This window comes from Cordyceps javanica, chromosome 5, assembly GCF_051103115.1.
Source record: "Cordyceps javanica chromosome 5, complete sequence".
Classification (NCBI taxonomy): domain Eukaryota; kingdom Fungi; phylum Ascomycota; class Sordariomycetes; order Hypocreales; family Cordycipitaceae; genus Cordyceps; species Cordyceps javanica.
Window position 1 is genome coordinate 26,116 of NC_139299.1, and position 16,251 is coordinate 42,366.

At 49.0% G+C, this 16,251-nt stretch overlaps 4 protein-coding genes across 4 annotated transcripts; 3 read left to right on the plus strand and 1 right to left on the minus strand.

Annotated features, from left to right (window-relative positions):
• Nucleotides 1–1,737: 1,737 nt before the first annotated feature.
• On the plus strand, nucleotides 1,738–4,054 carry V2A60_007266 (uncharacterized protein; the record flags this gene model as incomplete). Its single annotated transcript, XM_083258551.1, has 4 exons — nucleotides 1,738–1,863; nucleotides 1,930–2,195; nucleotides 2,252–2,517; nucleotides 2,589–4,054. 4 exons carry the CDS (start codon nucleotides 1,738–1,740, stop codon nucleotides 4,052–4,054), a joined length of 2,124 nt encoding a protein of 707 aa, XP_083114677.1.
• A 2,615-nt stretch (nucleotides 4,055–6,669) lies between these two features.
• On the plus strand, nucleotides 6,670–7,839 carry V2A60_007267 (ABC transporter substrate-binding protein; the record flags this gene model as incomplete). The annotated part of the gene is made up of 2 exons (XM_083258552.1): nucleotides 6,670–7,301; nucleotides 7,353–7,839. 2 exons carry the CDS (start codon nucleotides 6,670–6,672, stop codon nucleotides 7,837–7,839), a joined length of 1,119 nt encoding a protein of 372 aa, XP_083114678.1.
• A 1,338-nt stretch (nucleotides 7,840–9,177) lies between these two features.
• Nucleotides 9,178–10,170, plus strand: V2A60_007268 (uncharacterized protein; the record flags this gene model as incomplete). Its single annotated transcript, XM_083258553.1, has 1 exon — nucleotides 9,178–10,170. One exon carries the CDS (start codon nucleotides 9,178–9,180, stop codon nucleotides 10,168–10,170), a length of 993 nt encoding a protein of 330 aa, XP_083114679.1.
• Nucleotides 10,171–11,184: 1,014 nt separating this feature from the next.
• Nucleotides 11,185–13,497, minus strand: V2A60_007269 (FAD/NAD(P)-binding protein; the record flags this gene model as incomplete). The annotated part of the gene is made up of 1 exon (XM_083258554.1): nucleotides 11,185–13,497. One exon carries the CDS (start codon nucleotides 13,495–13,497, stop codon nucleotides 11,185–11,187), a length of 2,313 nt encoding a protein of 770 aa, XP_083114680.1.
• Nucleotides 13,498–16,251: the final 2,754 nt, after the last annotated feature.

The window sequence follows — 16,251 nt, forward strand, 5'->3', positions numbered from 1 at the left end:
TACTTATAGTCTTATAATCCTATTAAGTATTAATATAGCTAGAGAATAGAGGCTCGTTAGTATTAATATTAGACCTAGGAAGGTCGCCAGAAGTGACCAGCTAGTAGCTAATAACTACCAGTAGCTCGTCAATATTAATAGGCCTCTATTCTCTAACTATGTTAATAGTTAATAGGATCGCGAGTCTATAAGCACGTTATTTTATATAGTATATAGCTAGAAGTAGTATATAGATAGTTAATTCTATTAATCTAGTAGAAATAGTAACTATCTTAAATACTTATTAGATTTTATATACTTATAGTCAGAATTAACTACGCATATATAACAATTAATACTATTAATTACCTTTAGCTTCTAGCTAGTTAATTATAACGGCCTTCCTAGGTCTAAAATTACTAATCTCTATATAGGTTAGATATATAGCATGGCCGTTATAAATAAATATGGATATTTGGACGTTTAAAGCTACCTTTGTAGACCGGGGTTTTGCTAGGCACGGTCCGTTTTCTAAAGTGGTCTTTCTCAGACGCATTTCCAGGGCTATTAGACTGTAGTCTCCAAGACCAAGCAGCCACGCTTGCCGTGCATTGAATATGAGCTCCGCCGTCTGATAAGCTGCCTGGCTGCCAAGCTGCCACCTGGTGTGTGCAGTGTGGCAAAGGCACTCACTGTGGAGTCCTGGCGACCCTGTTCCTCTGGAATATGATTTGCAGGGAGAATCGGATGGGCCGTTTCGTGCGTGCACTGGCACCTGTCCCTGTCACGACCGTGTTTGCGTGAGTGGTAATTGGCAAATTGCCGGTAGGCCATCAGGGGTTGGCCTGTCATCTCCACTGTGAGTGTGGACCTGTCGCGGGCTTTTCTGCAAGGTACCACACGATCCTGTCAGCCCAAAATCATAGTTGCTAACGGTTTCTCCGGATTCTGCTTTGGTCGCGTCAGAGTGCCTGTGTTGTCTGCGTTGTTGGCTCCGAGTTCGGAACCCACCAAGCAACTACCATGAAGCTGATAAAGCTGTTTAATCTTCATTCCAGTAGCCTCAAGCGCTTTTGACGCTGTTCTGCAATCTTACGTCCAAAATAGATGGGAGAAGGCATCTCCCTCATCCCTTCCATCCCGCCCTAGCCGCCCCCGCTAACACGCAACACTATTCGTAGTTCCATGACTCTTCGGTCTGCGCCGATGCGATCCACTTAATGCCGAGAAAAGAACCGAGAGCACACCTGCTGCGCGAATATTCATGAACTGCAAATTTTGCCCAAGATGTAGTACTCGTACCAACTGATAGTACTCTTGCGATTGCTGCCGTAGGATTGTGTATGCCTCGAGACCTGGGGAGTAATAATGGCGTTGAGATACAGCCGTGCACTGATTCCTCAGCGATAAGAAAAGAAGTAGCTGGCAATTCGTGGAATTCGTCTAATGTTCACCGTCAGCGGATGTACCTGGATCCAAGGGCAAATCACTGCCACGATGCTTGACTCGGATGGAAATGAGGACTATAACACCACAGTACTATCGAGCACCACATGATCCCATCTTGCATCTGGTCCACACTCTAGGCAACTATTCACTTTCTTTAAGCTCCGAAATGTGGAATACAAGCATTTGTCAACGTGCGAGGTGCGTGCCCCTTTACCAAGAGCGTCGAAAACATATATAGGCGACACTGCACTGCGTCGCCAACTCAAGTTTTACCTCACACGCTATACAGTCTTTACTTTCATCATAATTATGCCGTCAATTGCTTCTTGCCTTTTGGCAGGCCTCGCCGTCGTCGACCGCGCGGTGGCCGCAAAGTATTCGTTGTCCCAGACCTACGACTCGTCCAACTTTCTCAAAGAGTTTCACTTTCGCGAGGTACGTCAAATGCAGTCTTGAATTAAACCGCTCTCTATGTTCCAAGAGCTAACTACAGATTCTCAGACCGGCACAGTCCCGGAGCGGCAAGATGACAATTGGGCTTGGGTGAAGTACCAGAATGTAAAGGACGCCGAGGAGAAGGGACTTGTTTCAGTCAAGGACGAAAAAGTTTATCTGGGCGTCGATTTTAAGACCAAATTAAAAAATAACGAAGAAGGACCGCGTCGAGACACGCTACGCGTCCAATCCAAGTGGTCATTCAGGGAGGGCTTGGTAATCACCAGGTTTTACCATATGCCCAAGCCCGTCTGTGGTGCTTGGCCAGCCTAGTAAGAGGAGCATCTCATCATTACGACAGAGGATTTCCGACTGACTGGGAATCTAGCTGGACAGTGGGAGAAAATTGGCCTTTGTACGGCGAGATTGACATGTATGAAGGCTGGAATCTTCATTCTGTGAACAAGCCAGCAATCCACACTGCGCCTAAAGGCACAGTCGGTCAATGCTACCTAGACTCGTCTGCGCAGTCCAAGATTGTCTCGGAGGACTGTGACAATCAGTTCCAAAATAATCGAAACGCCTGGGCTGGGCAGGGCTGCCAGGTTGAAGAGGAAAAGGACGGAATTTGGGGATCTCCTGATGGTGGTATCCGTAAGTTTGACCGCTTGTAAATACTACTACCGCTTGCAAGAGTTCCTAATCATGGTCTTTCATGCGTACAGAAGCTCTCGAATGGACAAAAGACACGATCAAACTGTACACCTGGCAGATTGGCAACGCGCCGAAGAACATCGGCTCCGACAACCCCGATACTTCTTCCTGGGGTACGCCGTCTGTGCAGCTCTCAAGCCCCGGCTGCGACACATCGAAAGCATTCGGAAACCAGACGATCCTTTTCACGCTCCCCTTGTGCGGCGACCCTCCCGGCAAACACCAGTTCTGGTCGCAGCTGCCTGCCGACAGCAAGAGTGGAAAGACCTGCCACCAAATCACTGGCGCGGATACCTGCGTCAAATACGTTGCCGAGAATCCGGAAGCATTCAAGGACTTTTACTTTGGCATAAATGATGTCCGACTCTTTGTACAGGACGCCCAGGGAAGTGACGACGACAACAGAAACACCAAAGGCCAACTCTCACTGGATAGTAGCAGTAGCTCGGCCCTTACCTTCAAGTACGCCACCAGCCAGTCGTCGGGCGACAACTGGGTTGGGATCTGGCCGGAAGATGACACACAAGCGCCGACATGGGGCAGCACCACCTGGGACTACGCCAAAGAAAGCTCGGGCTCCCTCAAGCTTACCCCTCCCAGCTCCATGAAGGCCGGCAAGTACAAGGCCTATCTCCTCTCGAGCGACCGCAAGATTCTCGCCTTCCTCTCCACCTTTGACTACAAGCCAGAATCCTCGGACAGCAGCGATAGTGACAGCAGCAGCAGCAGCGTGGCTTTCAGCGTCAAGACGCACTACTATGTAAACTGCGGCGGAAGCGTCAACAACAATGTCGACGTCAAGCCCGGCAACGGCGTCTGCGTCCGTACAAACTGCAACGTCGGCAGCCTTGAGATCCCCAGCGTCGGCAGCTGCCCCGACGGCCAGGTCCGTATTAGCTACTGGCAGAACGCCGACTGTGGCGGCGACTGGTACGGCTACGGCTACGGAAGCAGAGGTACCTGCCGCGGCTTGTGGTCTAATGGTTGGGGCTTTAAGTCGCTGTGGATTTCGTGCGCCGATCCAGCCAGCGACTGCATCCAGCAGGGCACCTGCACCGCCGCCCCTGAGCCGGTCACAGAGGTCTGCCGTGCTGGTGCCGACACCAAGCCAGACGCTGCTGCTTTTCACCTCAAGACCCGCTACAGTGGAAGCTGCACCGGTGCAGTCAACAACGAGGTCACTGTCCCGCACGGAAACGGTCAGTGCATCGACACGGGCTGCGCTGTGGGAAGTCTCGAAATTGATAGTGTCGGCAACTGCCCTGATGGAGAACTGCGAATCAGCTACTGGGATCAGCCTGGGTGCGGTGGCAAGTGGTTTGGATATGGCTACGCCAGCAGAAACACGTGCCGATCTCTGTGGTCTGGTGGCTGGAACTTCAAGTCCCTCTGGGTGAGCTGCGCAAAACAGAGTGATGACTGCGTCAGCCGAGGAACCTGCGCTATTGACGATCCATCAGGCAACAATGTTTGCTGATAACACTGGACTTACAAAGTTGGGACGAGTTAAGGTCGGGCTCTGACTGTCGGGGACGGACCGTGTCAATAACTATAATTCTTCAAATACACTCTTTTGCATTTTTCTTATAAACAGGAGATGATCTACTACCATGTCTCATTGATGAATGTGGCCGTGAGTAACTGAGAACAACTTGGAATAGAAACCAAATTCTGTAGTATTGCATCATCTCCATCTTTATCGAGTACTTGTGTCCAAAAAAAGGGGGGGAGAAATTGAAAACGCCTAGAGCTGTCATGCATGTCCTGAGCCCCGACTTGCGACGACCACGCATTTATGTGATTCATCATAAGAATCTATTCATTCATCCATTCCTCTAATCATCTAAGTAGTGCAACCCCCGCGCGGCCGCCTCTCATCAATAGGCACGTCCAGCTCCCGAAAATGCTCATCCAAGTGCCCGGACAACCGACGACGTCTTCAGTGAGGTGGTACGTGCTGTTCATTCACTTCCGGGTACTAGACTTCACAACGGCTTCTCCGCACCATGATGCGCGCAAAACTGCTCTATTTTGCCAAGACGGAAACGGGCACAATGCTCGAACAACTTCGCAGTGACCGCATAACCGTCGTCGGATCATAAATTTCTTTGTCATTTTCCAAGTCTTCTGGGCTGTCTTCCTTCGATCGCCACCGTGAGCTCTGTTGTGTGCCGTTGAACCAATATTTGTCGTCAGGTCAACGTTGACCACACTTGTAGTGTACTTTGTCAAAAAAAAAAAAGGCTCACTTGCCCGTTGGCGAAAAATACGCTCGATTGGCCTACATACTGGTACTACTCGTGCCACGCACCCACCTATCTGCGCGGCATTTTATTTATGCATAGTCGTTTCCCTAGATGGTTGGGTGTGCTACCATCTACGAAGCAGGTGGGACTGCATGGCAATTGTAAGATGATTCGCGCGTTTGGGTGGCAACAGTTTTCAGCGGGAACAAGACGCAAAAGTTAGACACGTCGCTGTGGCTAGTCGTATGCTGACGTGCAACATGTGAGGCGAGGGTGGCGAGTCATGGATTTTGGCACATATATTACTAAGTACTTACTGATAGTAGTGATGTCACCTGCCGGTGCCCCAGCCACCTCGACTTGACCTGCTCTGTTGGCCGTTACCCCTATTTTCACGTCATGGTTCAGAGTACATCAAATTGGCTAGGGGCTGCACATAGAAATAGGTCCCTTTTTCCATTTGGTAGACTTCCCTCTGTAATAGCTCAAGGAACAGTAATCATATCCTCTTGCGCCATTTCGTCGCTCTAATTTGTATGCGCAATTAAGTATCGGTATAGCTATCTATATTGGTATGCTCAAGCCCACCTTCAACGTGACGCGATGGTCGTTGGATCTTTTCGTCATCCTCACTTTAATCCAAGTAGAGAAGAGAGGTTCTGAACCCTTTCGACTGCCAGGCTGTAGCTGCCACGATATTTACCTGCCCCTGCTATCTCGGAATAGTTTCTGCTACACCTTGTTTCCGTTGCAATTCCGGACAGGTTTATGAGTGAGGAGCTGTCTCTCTCCTCTTCATGTGGTTAAATGGTGCGCTTTGAGGTCGCCTATTTGCCGTCTACGAAAGATGTTGCCGCCGACCGAGCCGACTCGTTGAGCACTTAAACCGCAACTGCCAAGTCACATGATAATTGACGGGAAGAAAATTCCGAAACTCAATCAGGAGCGAAGAATGCGATATGGGGCTAATTAATGGATAATCCCGAGACGCAACGTATACTTTGCGCAGAAACTGCCAAGACCTACCAAAGTAAAAACGTCGGGCGAATTGACGCATCCGGCCCGACTCACTCAAGAAAACAATAGATATTTTGGCTGTGGTTTGAGGTTGATGCCTACTTGATCCTTTGATTTCAGTATTCAAATTTGATATTCGAAACTCAGTACATTGGCAAGTCAGTTAGCATTCACTCTCCGCATGTCAAGTTCGCCACCGAACCATCCCAATACGCATAAAGGGTTATCCGTGCGTGTCTAGTGGGCCTTCATCAACGAGTCGTATGTTGACAGAGCTAGAACTAGAACTGCCGGAATGGTCAGTAGTCAACTGCCAAGCTTGGGCTGTGCTGGCTATCGTCATCCTGCGCCGCGGTCAAGGTTTGTGAAAATTGGTAAGCTCTCATAACCCAAATTAAGGTTTATGCTATATAAGCATGGGGGACAATAAACGCGCTTTGTAGATTGTATGTTGGCGCCCGTTGGCCAAGGGTAACCAAAACGTCAATTTCACGGCGTGCCCACCTCCATCGATTTCACGCCTTGACTTGAACCCTCGGCCTCCCACATCGACTCCACTGAGCATAAAACGACATTACTTAGTAAAATGATGGCTAAGCTTTTGGATTTGCAGCGCCGGCAAGGAAGGATCTGCTGATTCGGCGATCTGCATAAATAAATCAGCTTTTCCAACTGTTTCTCACACCCTTCACTGCAAGATCCAATTCACCTTAGTGGTCTAAGATTCTAGAACTGGCTAATACTTTTCCGGCATATTTTCTCACTTGAGCCCATCAAAAAGCCCGACACTGTCCCATTCTCCCAAAGGAACGAGATAAGCAGCTACAGAATGCTGCCCTTGGGCTTGGCCGTTACGGCATTCACAGGCTTCGCACTTGGCTATGACCAACTTCTAGGGTTTCCTGGCTCTATCAGTTGTGGAAACAGGTCTAACTCTGTCACTGAAGAGACAAGGTCGCTGGATGAGATTCACAAGGCGGCACTGGCTGAAGGTGGCGTTGTCACACTCTGGCATGGTGGCGATGAGAAGACCCAGCAAGATGATTTGAAAAAGGCCTTCGAGACCCGGTTTCCTGGAATGACACTTAACCTTACCGTCGATCTTTCCAAGTATCATGACGTCCGGCTGGACCAGCAGCTTGCCGCCGGTGGCGATGCTGTCTACGTGGATAGCATCATTCTGCAGACCTTGCACGACTACTCGCGGTGGGCTCAAGATGGTGCCCTCCTGAGTTATGCACCAGCCGGATTTAATGCCATCAATCATGCGTTCAAGGACCATAGCGCGACTTGGTACGGCGTCTACGTCTTCTTTTGGTCTAACGGGTGGAATACCGACAAGCTTCCCGGTATTGAACCTCCAAAAGAATACACTGACTGGCTTCGCCCCGAGTTCAAGGATAAGCTGGTATTGACATATCCGCATGATGACGACGCCGTCTTGTTCGCATTCTACATGATGTAAGTTTCTCTTCATTCTGCGGGGTTGTCCATTGACTAATACAATTTTAGTATGAAGCAATATGGCGAATCATGGTTCGACTCGCTTCTGAAGCAGAACCCCAGATGGGTGCGAGGAACCGCTACACCGGCTACTATTGCCGCCGGAAGCAACTTTACACAGGCAGCATTCTTTGCAACTGGAGGTGGCTTTGGCTCTTCCGCGCCTCTTAATTTCTCGCAGCCAGCACAAGGTCAATACGTCTCCTGGTCACAGTACGGTGCCATCCTGAAGGACGCTCCGCATCCGGAGGGCGCTAAACTGCTTCATAACTTCATTCTGAGTCCAGAATATCAGAGCAGTTCTGGAGCCTGGCCTGTTCGCCAGGACATCGCCACTCCTGATGGCTATCCTGATCTATGGAATCAGACGGCTACAAACCCAACCGAATTTGCAAGATTTATGGCAGACCGCGCAACGGTTGAAAGGCTTCGTTTTTGGTTCGAAGCACGACTGGGCTTGGCCGTCGGCTTGAACCCTATTGATGATGACATCTAAATGCTTTTGTGGTTTATTGCTAGACCCTTCTGTAAATTAGGAGCTGCAGCTTTTATGTTCGAATTGATTAAACTTTTTCCTCGACCTCTTTTCTTCGGTCAACATAGTATTTACCGAGTCCATCGACGTAGAAAAAGATGTCATCAAGGCACGCTCTACCATGCTAAGATCTACGCAAGTTTAATCGTGAACAGAACTCATCAAGCTCGAAATCTAATAAAATTCTGCGCAGCTTTAGCGGAGGATTCTCATGAACTTTTTAGGCTGAAATCCTCGTTGACGTGAGTTCGTTGGTAGCAATCCTGCAGTGGGTGTCAAGGGTAGCTAAAGGTTTCCGCCAACTAGTTGGTTGTTCGAGGCACTGGGATATCAGTGGCAACCCTAAGGTTGAGTACACTATTCCGACCTAACCGGCAGATTAACGCAACCGATGCCCTTGAACGGCTTTGATCATACGAATACCATGTGTATTGAGGCCTTTTGCGCCTTCAACATTATGCCCGTCGGCAGCGGGCTTTCGATACTGGCCCACAAATAGCCGTCATTCCACAACACCTCTCGTATTTGCAGCTAACTAGATGTAGCCCCACGCATGATATTCACTGAAATCATATCATCTCATTGTTTCTCGTTCTACTCTGTTACCCGAGGTCCACTCCGCCGTGTATGTACAGTGACCGGCGTTCCAACTATGAGGTGCGGGGAATCCCCGCGGGGTTAGCGGGAGTCTGCCCCAGGTTACATCGCCACTACAACCACATTGCTCCGCGGAGTCGTAATCTATTCTTTCCATCCATATTGGTGGACTGAGAAGAATGACATATAATCTGGGGCCTGCAACTCCATTCAGCATGACACCTTGGCCGCTGGCTGAGGTAATGTTTCCGCGGAACAATAGTGATGGACACTGGGACATATTTAAAGAGGTGTAAGTACGTCCATCCACGTTTGATACTACTGTAGCCGTCAACGAAGACTCACATCACGCAAGACAGCTTCCTTTGCTCATTCGTTTATGTCTCTCACAATGTCGACTGAGGAACGTTTGCATACCAACTTCAGCTCGGTGCTGAGGTACCCTACGTCCTTTTCCTCGTTGTTTTGGCCAATTCAAAGCCTGGTTGTATTGGTACGTAAGATAGAACAATCTCGAACTCAAACAGGGTTCTCTGACTTGGCGGTATTTAGTACATACTGTGCTATGCATGTCTCATGGTATACCGACTTGTTTTCCACCCCCTCGCTAAAGTGCCAGGGCCGAAGCTCTATGCCGCGTCCTGGTTTCCTTTTCTGTACCAAACGAATATTGCAGCTTCCGCGCCAAAGACAATTGAAGCAATGCACAGGAAGTACGGGCCTATCGTCAGAGTCAGCCCGAATCAGATTGCACTGGATGGCTCAATCGGATGGTCCAATGTTTTTTCGCATGCCACGAATAAAAAGACTGAATTTGGCAAGCCATTTGAGCAGTACTTCCCCGGCGACACAACAAGCCTTATCGGTGCTCCCAAGGACCGGCATCGCCGAATTCGACGCCAGCTCGGGCACGCTTTTAGCGCCAGTGCTCTGGCTGAGCAAGAAGCGACTGTGACTCAATATGTCGATATGCTTCTGGATAGACTCCATCAGCTCGAGAAGGGAGGCGATCAGTTTGACATCATCCCATGGCTGAACTTCACCACCTTTGACATAATCGGGGATTTGGCCTTTAGCGACTCGTTTGGAAGCTTGGCCAACAACGCTTACCATCCGTGGGTTCTATCTATCTTTCAAGGAATCCGAGGTAACGCGATGCGACGTTTCTTTCGCCGCTATCGTATGATTGGGTTTGTGGCCCACCGCCTTGGTTTGGCCAAGGACTTTGTTGTTGGAGAATGGAACAGACAGACTGCGAGGGAAAAGTCCGCTGAGCGAATGCGACTCGGCACTGAGGGACCTGCAGGCAGACACGATTTCATGACTTACATGCTGCGAAAGACAAAGGATGGTGAAACAGCCATGAGTGATGAAGAAATCTTGTCGACTTCCCCTATTCTTGTCATCGCGGGAAGTGAGACGACAGCGACTGCCCTTGCGGGTTTATTCTTTTTCCTATCACAGAATCCAGAAAAGCGCAACGTTCTGATCAACGAGATTTTTGAGGCTTACCCAGACAACTCCGGCATCAGTATGCGCAATACTGCCCAGTTGGAATATCTCCACGCTGCACTTGAAGAAACGCTTCGTCTGTACCCCCCGGTTACTGTTACACCACCGCGGGTCTCTCCAGGTGCACAAATTGGCGGATTTTACATTCCCAAAGATGTAGGTTCTTTCGCTCTTCAGCAGTAGCTCACGTTCGTCCACGGTTTTGATTTTCTAATGCACCTTCAGACTTTGATTTCGGTACATCAGTGGGCAACATTCCGCAACCCTGAAAATTTCCTTCTGCCCGATCAGTTTATACCCGAAAGATGGCTGTCGGCCTCGCATCCGAGGTATGATCCACGTTTCGCTAATGACAACAAAGCTGTTTTCAAGCCGTTCAGTCATGGTCCTCGTGACTGTATTGGCAAAAATCTCGCGTATGCAGAAATGCATCTACTCGCAGCGCGGGTCTTGCGCAGTTTTGACGTCATTATTGAGGATCAAGCAGACTGGCAGACTAAGCAGCGCATGTTCGGACTATGGGAGAAACTGCCTCTGCTTGTCCGGGTCAAATCACGTTAAGCTGATACTGACGACGGAGCCAACCTGGAAGAGCAGTAGACTTAGTTGTGCAGGAAAGGCAAGTGTTTGTTGCTTGTTGCCAGTGTGTGGGAACGTCAACTGTCTAGTGGTGATAGGGGGTATGGAGTAGTTGACCAGTAGAACTTGGTGCACACTGTTTAGGTTAGGTAGTTAACGAGCTATTCCCCAACTGTCCGCCCGCCCACACCTTAGAGTATCATCCTTGCCGCGGTTCGCGCATTTGAATTGCTTGCCCAATAATGCTGGAGAGTTATTAAATAGTGCAGTACGTCCAATTGTTCATCTTTCCCAACGTCTCTTGATTGATATCATACTTTTAACTCCGGCTGAATGCCTAGATAGTCCTTCTATATACCTTTTACAATACTACCTTACACTGTGGTAGTAATGGCCATACGAGTGACGTGGCCGACTTGAACCTCTAGTTACTTGGCACCTATGCCGGGAGGTCATGGCACCTATACCCTGTGAGCATAGGTGTAGAGCAATGTGCCCTGGCCGGTGGATAAAAGTTTGACGTGAAACTTCTAACAAAAAGTCATCTGCGATGATGTAACCGTAACCCTCATTTTTATTCGCCATGCCTATAATCAATGACCTATGTCCTCGGCCACCTCATGTGTAGTTCCTATCTGACCACTCCCTAACAACGCCAAGTATGTGCGATTGGAAATCGTCTTTCTTCTGTGTAGAAGCAAATGAATCCACTAAAATCTGGATGATACTAGCGGCATACTCATCTAGCTCTTCTCTTGATGGGCGTTGAAGCATCCCGTCGGTTTCGACGATGGGGCTGACCGTCCCGAGGTCCTCACCGCGGGATATCTTGCCAATAGCACTCATTGCCATGTCTATACCAAGAGTATACACATCGTTCATGCAGGAAAGTGTAGACTTGGAGTAGTCAATCTCTCGCTTGCGAGTATCAAGAACATGGCTATTTGTGCCATGTCTCATTTCTCGCAGTGAGTAGATGAAGTGACTTTCCTTGCTCTTCGCGCGGGCGGCAGACATCACTCCACGATACGATGCCATATTCTCGGAATGAAGGTGAAGGAATTTCTTGCCATTGGTGAAGTATCCAAGAAGGCTGGTAGTCGAGACCTCCGCAGAGATCAGCGACAATCCCACATCGATGTGGTGCTTGCTCATCATGTCAAGCAACAACTTATCGGAACTGGTAGGTAGCTGCTGTACCAGAATACCGTACTTCGAAGCCAATTGACGGACTGTTGGATTCTTGGCATCTTCAGCGCTCTTATCTTTGAAGTAAGGAATAACATGATCTTGCAACAACTCGTTCTCGAAGAATGCAAACTCGGGAAACTGAGAAAATGTCGCATTTTGCTTCTTCGGCTGGGGCGCGGATGACGCAAGGAACAGATAAGGCACGTGGCCGGCTTGAACCAGCTCTGGTACCAGTTTGCTAGCCATCAGATGAGAAACAAGGTCTCCACCGACGAAGATGGCAATGTGCAAAGGTGAAGAAAATGGCTCCAAAGTTAACGACTTGGCAATGCGAGATGCGTGGGCAGCAACACGATCTGTGGCACTGACATAGAAATGCGTGCCTCTAGTCAGCGACCCCATCACGTACAGTCCTTTGCTTGCCTCTAGGCTCTGGAAGTCCACTACTACACCACCAGCGGCGTGTGGCGTCAGCAGCCCCTTCGACACAGCAGACTGTACAAGAGGAGAGTGGATGCGCTTGACGTGGCACTCCTGTCCGGTAGCCTCGACGACATAGGAAGTCTCCATGATTCCAGCCGAAGTTTTGGCCTTGAAAATACCATCCCAGATAATGTTATCGCCTCGGACAACCCGAAGCTGGGATTTCTTGAGCAAGGCCAGGACTCGTTTGGCATTCTTTATTGGCATGGCATGACGGTAGGTCATCCAAGCACTATTGAACTTTTCCATAAACAGCTGTTGGCTTGTTGGCGACAAAGAGTTCCAGTATCTTTCAATAACTGGGGCGGTACCATTAAGGATCGATTGCCAACGGACTCTCTGCTCCTGGGCGGCAATCAAGTCCGTCTCGAGCTGGTCAACTGGTGAGTCTTTCTCCAGCATCCAGCTCCAGTCGCCATTGGTGGCTAGTGAAATCTCATCTATCAAAGAGCTTGTGAGTCGTAGAAGGCTCTCGTTAGGGTTACTCTCAACCTCTCGCGCGAGCTCATGAAGAACATAGCGACGCGGGTTAGGGACTGGATCGCCCTGGACTCTGGGAAGCTTGCCACTACGAGACATGAATGTAATGGGGCCTTGATGTCCGTTCTCCGACAAGTACAATGCAGTGTCGACAGCGGATAGTCTCGAACCAACAACCAGAACATGAGCTGTTGATGGGATTGATCCGAGCTGAGTTGTGGGCCATGGGTTGGGAAAGTAGCCAGGCCTATCGATCAGGTGTGAGTTTGCCGATCCTGTAAAGTTTCCTAGCGCGAAGACAACAGATTCGGCGGATAGAGTCGTCTTATTGTCTAGTGTAATCACGAATGCAGAGCTTCCAACCCTATCGATGTCCGTTGCATCTGCCTGAATTGCAGAGATTGTCATACCCAGAGCATGGGCTTCTGCTGTGGCGGTCGTCCAACGTTCTTGTAGATATTTGCCGTAGTCGACTCGAGAGGGGAAGGGGCCATCCTCCAGACTCGTGCGCCACTGTGTATAGTCGCGGGGATTCTCATTGAATATTCCCATTGTGTCGGAGTGCATGTTCAGGATTGTGCCATGACAATCTGTTGAAAAAGCCAGTCCGGGCCCTAAAGCAATTCTTCGTTCGATGATCACAATATTCCGAAGGACACGTCCTTTCTTCGCTTGTTCGATGAGGTGCAGAGCGACGGCGACGCCAGCCGCACCACCGCCGACAATCGCCACATCGGGCTTGATGATTGGGATTGGTTGCGCTAGCTTTTTACCCATGTCGAATGATAACAAGTGAAAGTAAATATTAAAGTCTCCTGATAAGAGACCGATTGGCTTGAGTGGTTGGATAAGCCCTACTTATATATTCACTGGTTGAGCAATGGGGCTCTTAAAGGGGCCGTGGCAAGTCTTGCTCTGCTACCCACCTAGAATTGAATGTGACTTGTTGGTGTGGGAGGCTAGACTGGTTATTCTGACGCATCTAAACGCCGACAATGGCTTACAATATTTACGCAATGGTCTGGCATTTGTTTTTCTCGAGGCAGAAGGAAGGCTCATGCTCGGTCTCCATTAGCTTGGCTTATGTCGACCGCATATCACATGTAAGCCCAACTCAGAAAAGCGTATCAGACATCCCTGTTAGCTTTTAGACATTCTTTTATTCAAGCTTTATTCTCGGTGATTTCTCTGGAATTGGGGACTTGGTTAAGCTAACTGAAACCCGAGTTATGTCCTTGCTTGAGCTGTCGTCAATTCAGGGTGGCGAGTCTGCCTGAACCTTGCCACCATATCAGCTTTCCCCTCTTGACATCGCTTCTCCTCACTCTTTCACGCCTTTGCCTTATATATCTATGTGAGAAAAGGGCCTCGGTGTACACGAAGCGTGAGGTGCTTGTTCAGGTCGCCAAGAGATACAGGCAATTTGGCGCTATGGTTCCAGTGAAGTGGAAGGCCCAAAACAGCAACCAGAACAGAATAAGAATCTGCTTTAAAAGACCTTCACTGAATTTTTTAAGAACCTTGCGCTGTCATTGGCGGGTCTCGTTGAGTGCTTCACCGTGGCGAAGCCCGGCGCGACGAAGCCGCATCTCACGGGTGGGTCGTAAGCCCTGCTAACTAATACGATATTACTCTGCTGAATCTTAGTATTAATAATATCTAAATTAGTTTGATTGGGATTTCCAATCCTCCGTGCATCCTCAAGGGATCTCGGGCTTTTCCTTCTTTTGGTGTCGGCTCTAGGGGTAGTAGCAAGCTCCGTTCTCACGAACTGAGCCAGCCGGAGCGTGTAACCGACATGGGATGAGAGGGCAAGCTGATGAAGTGCATAATTGGAAGCTTTACTAGAATAAAAGTTTCGGGATCAGCCTCGACGAAATGCTGAGGCCAGCGACACTCTGGTGCGAAGCTAATGCACCTTCAAAGCTTCTACCGCGTACTGTCCTAAACGCATGTTATATGTTACCGCCTGGTGGACGCATAGATAGAAGCAGCGACGCGAAGTTTAGTAGCAAATAATTTGCGAACCCATGACGTTTTGAATGCCCACAAGGCTTGTGTTCCTCGCATCAATCAAAGCTGGCGGTTCATGTTTGGCTTACTTCGTGTTCGTTCGTGAAAACCACTGCTCTGCTTGCCTTTTGTGTGGCCTAGAATAGTAACAAACCAAGGAATGTTGGAATTTTTATTATCCCTGTAAGCTTTGTTACTATGGACTGCTCCATAATTGAAGTCTTGGCGGTAACTTGACGGACAACTCACGCAAGGGGATCTGGCTGCATCAAGCACGCTAAAGAGATTTTCTTTGGCGACGATCGTCAAGCCTAGTTGCCAAGGCCGCCTCCCCACCAGCAAGCCTCGGGTCTCAGTCGACAAACGAAAGCAGTATTTGAGCCGCAAGACCAAGATACCATATTCTGCCGCCTTTGTGGCTGCAGCTCTGGATTTTCAGAGGCTAAAAATATGAAATGAGGCAAAGTCTTGAGCGTAGCTTGGCTTCGAATCGATAGATACGGGCATAGGCCCCTATCCACACCCGCCACCCCTGCCGCATGGATAAATCTGCCTTTCCAGGGTGTCATTCCACCAAAGGCATTCCTAGGTATGGGGTAATGCTACCCGTGGCCAGATCAAGTACATCCATGCGATGCACAACTTGGCTTGTTTGGGCTTTGCGTTGGGCGGCAGGCAAAAAGTAGGTGAGGCGGCGGCGGCCTTGAGGAATCGAATGTCTCCATTCGCATCATGTAGTAATAACGACCCTTGTCATTGCCAACGGCTACAAAAACTCCGTTCTTTTCCTATTGCGCTCAATTCGCGGTCACTGAGTTGTAGCAGTTTTCTTTGTGCGTAATAATAGGCTTGCATTGGTTCAATTTGGCGTAGTGGATGGCTAGGTGGCGTATAGCCTTGCCACTAAACTACTGCCTGGTACTGATTACCTTGTGCAATTCCTTCTATAGTGGTTGCCAGCCAGCTAGGTAGCAGATACCACAGGTAGTATTGCGATATAAATTTTTAAAGAGCCACCGTACTAGTTTGTAGAGTAGGAGTCATAACGTAACGGACTGCACTTCGCTCAGTCCACGTCACCAGAAATGATTCGCGTAGCAGTTAGCGCTCCTTCAACCCAATTTTTGACAAAAAGCTTACGATTACTGCATATATAAAGCTGTCTCTTATATTGCCGATCGCTATTGGTTGTTCTCTTTGGATCCTAACCAGATTCAGAAGCTTGTGGCAGGGTGATTTTCCGCTGAACTTCGATTACTTCTCACGCAGGGTGCGTTGAGTGATCTTGAGCTGTTTGGGCAGTCGCCGACAACGGAGAGACATGATCTCACCAGCAGATTTCTTGTCCTTCTGGCATCATCGCATGTCGGATGGGAACGGGAGCCGCATTTCGTAGTCTCGAATGTATACAACTCTAAGGTACTTGGCTCAAGCCACCTGAGAAACTCCTCGACAGTGAATCAAAGGGTAGTTATAAGCTCTCGTGCGATATACATTTCTATTATTTTCAGCATTCGA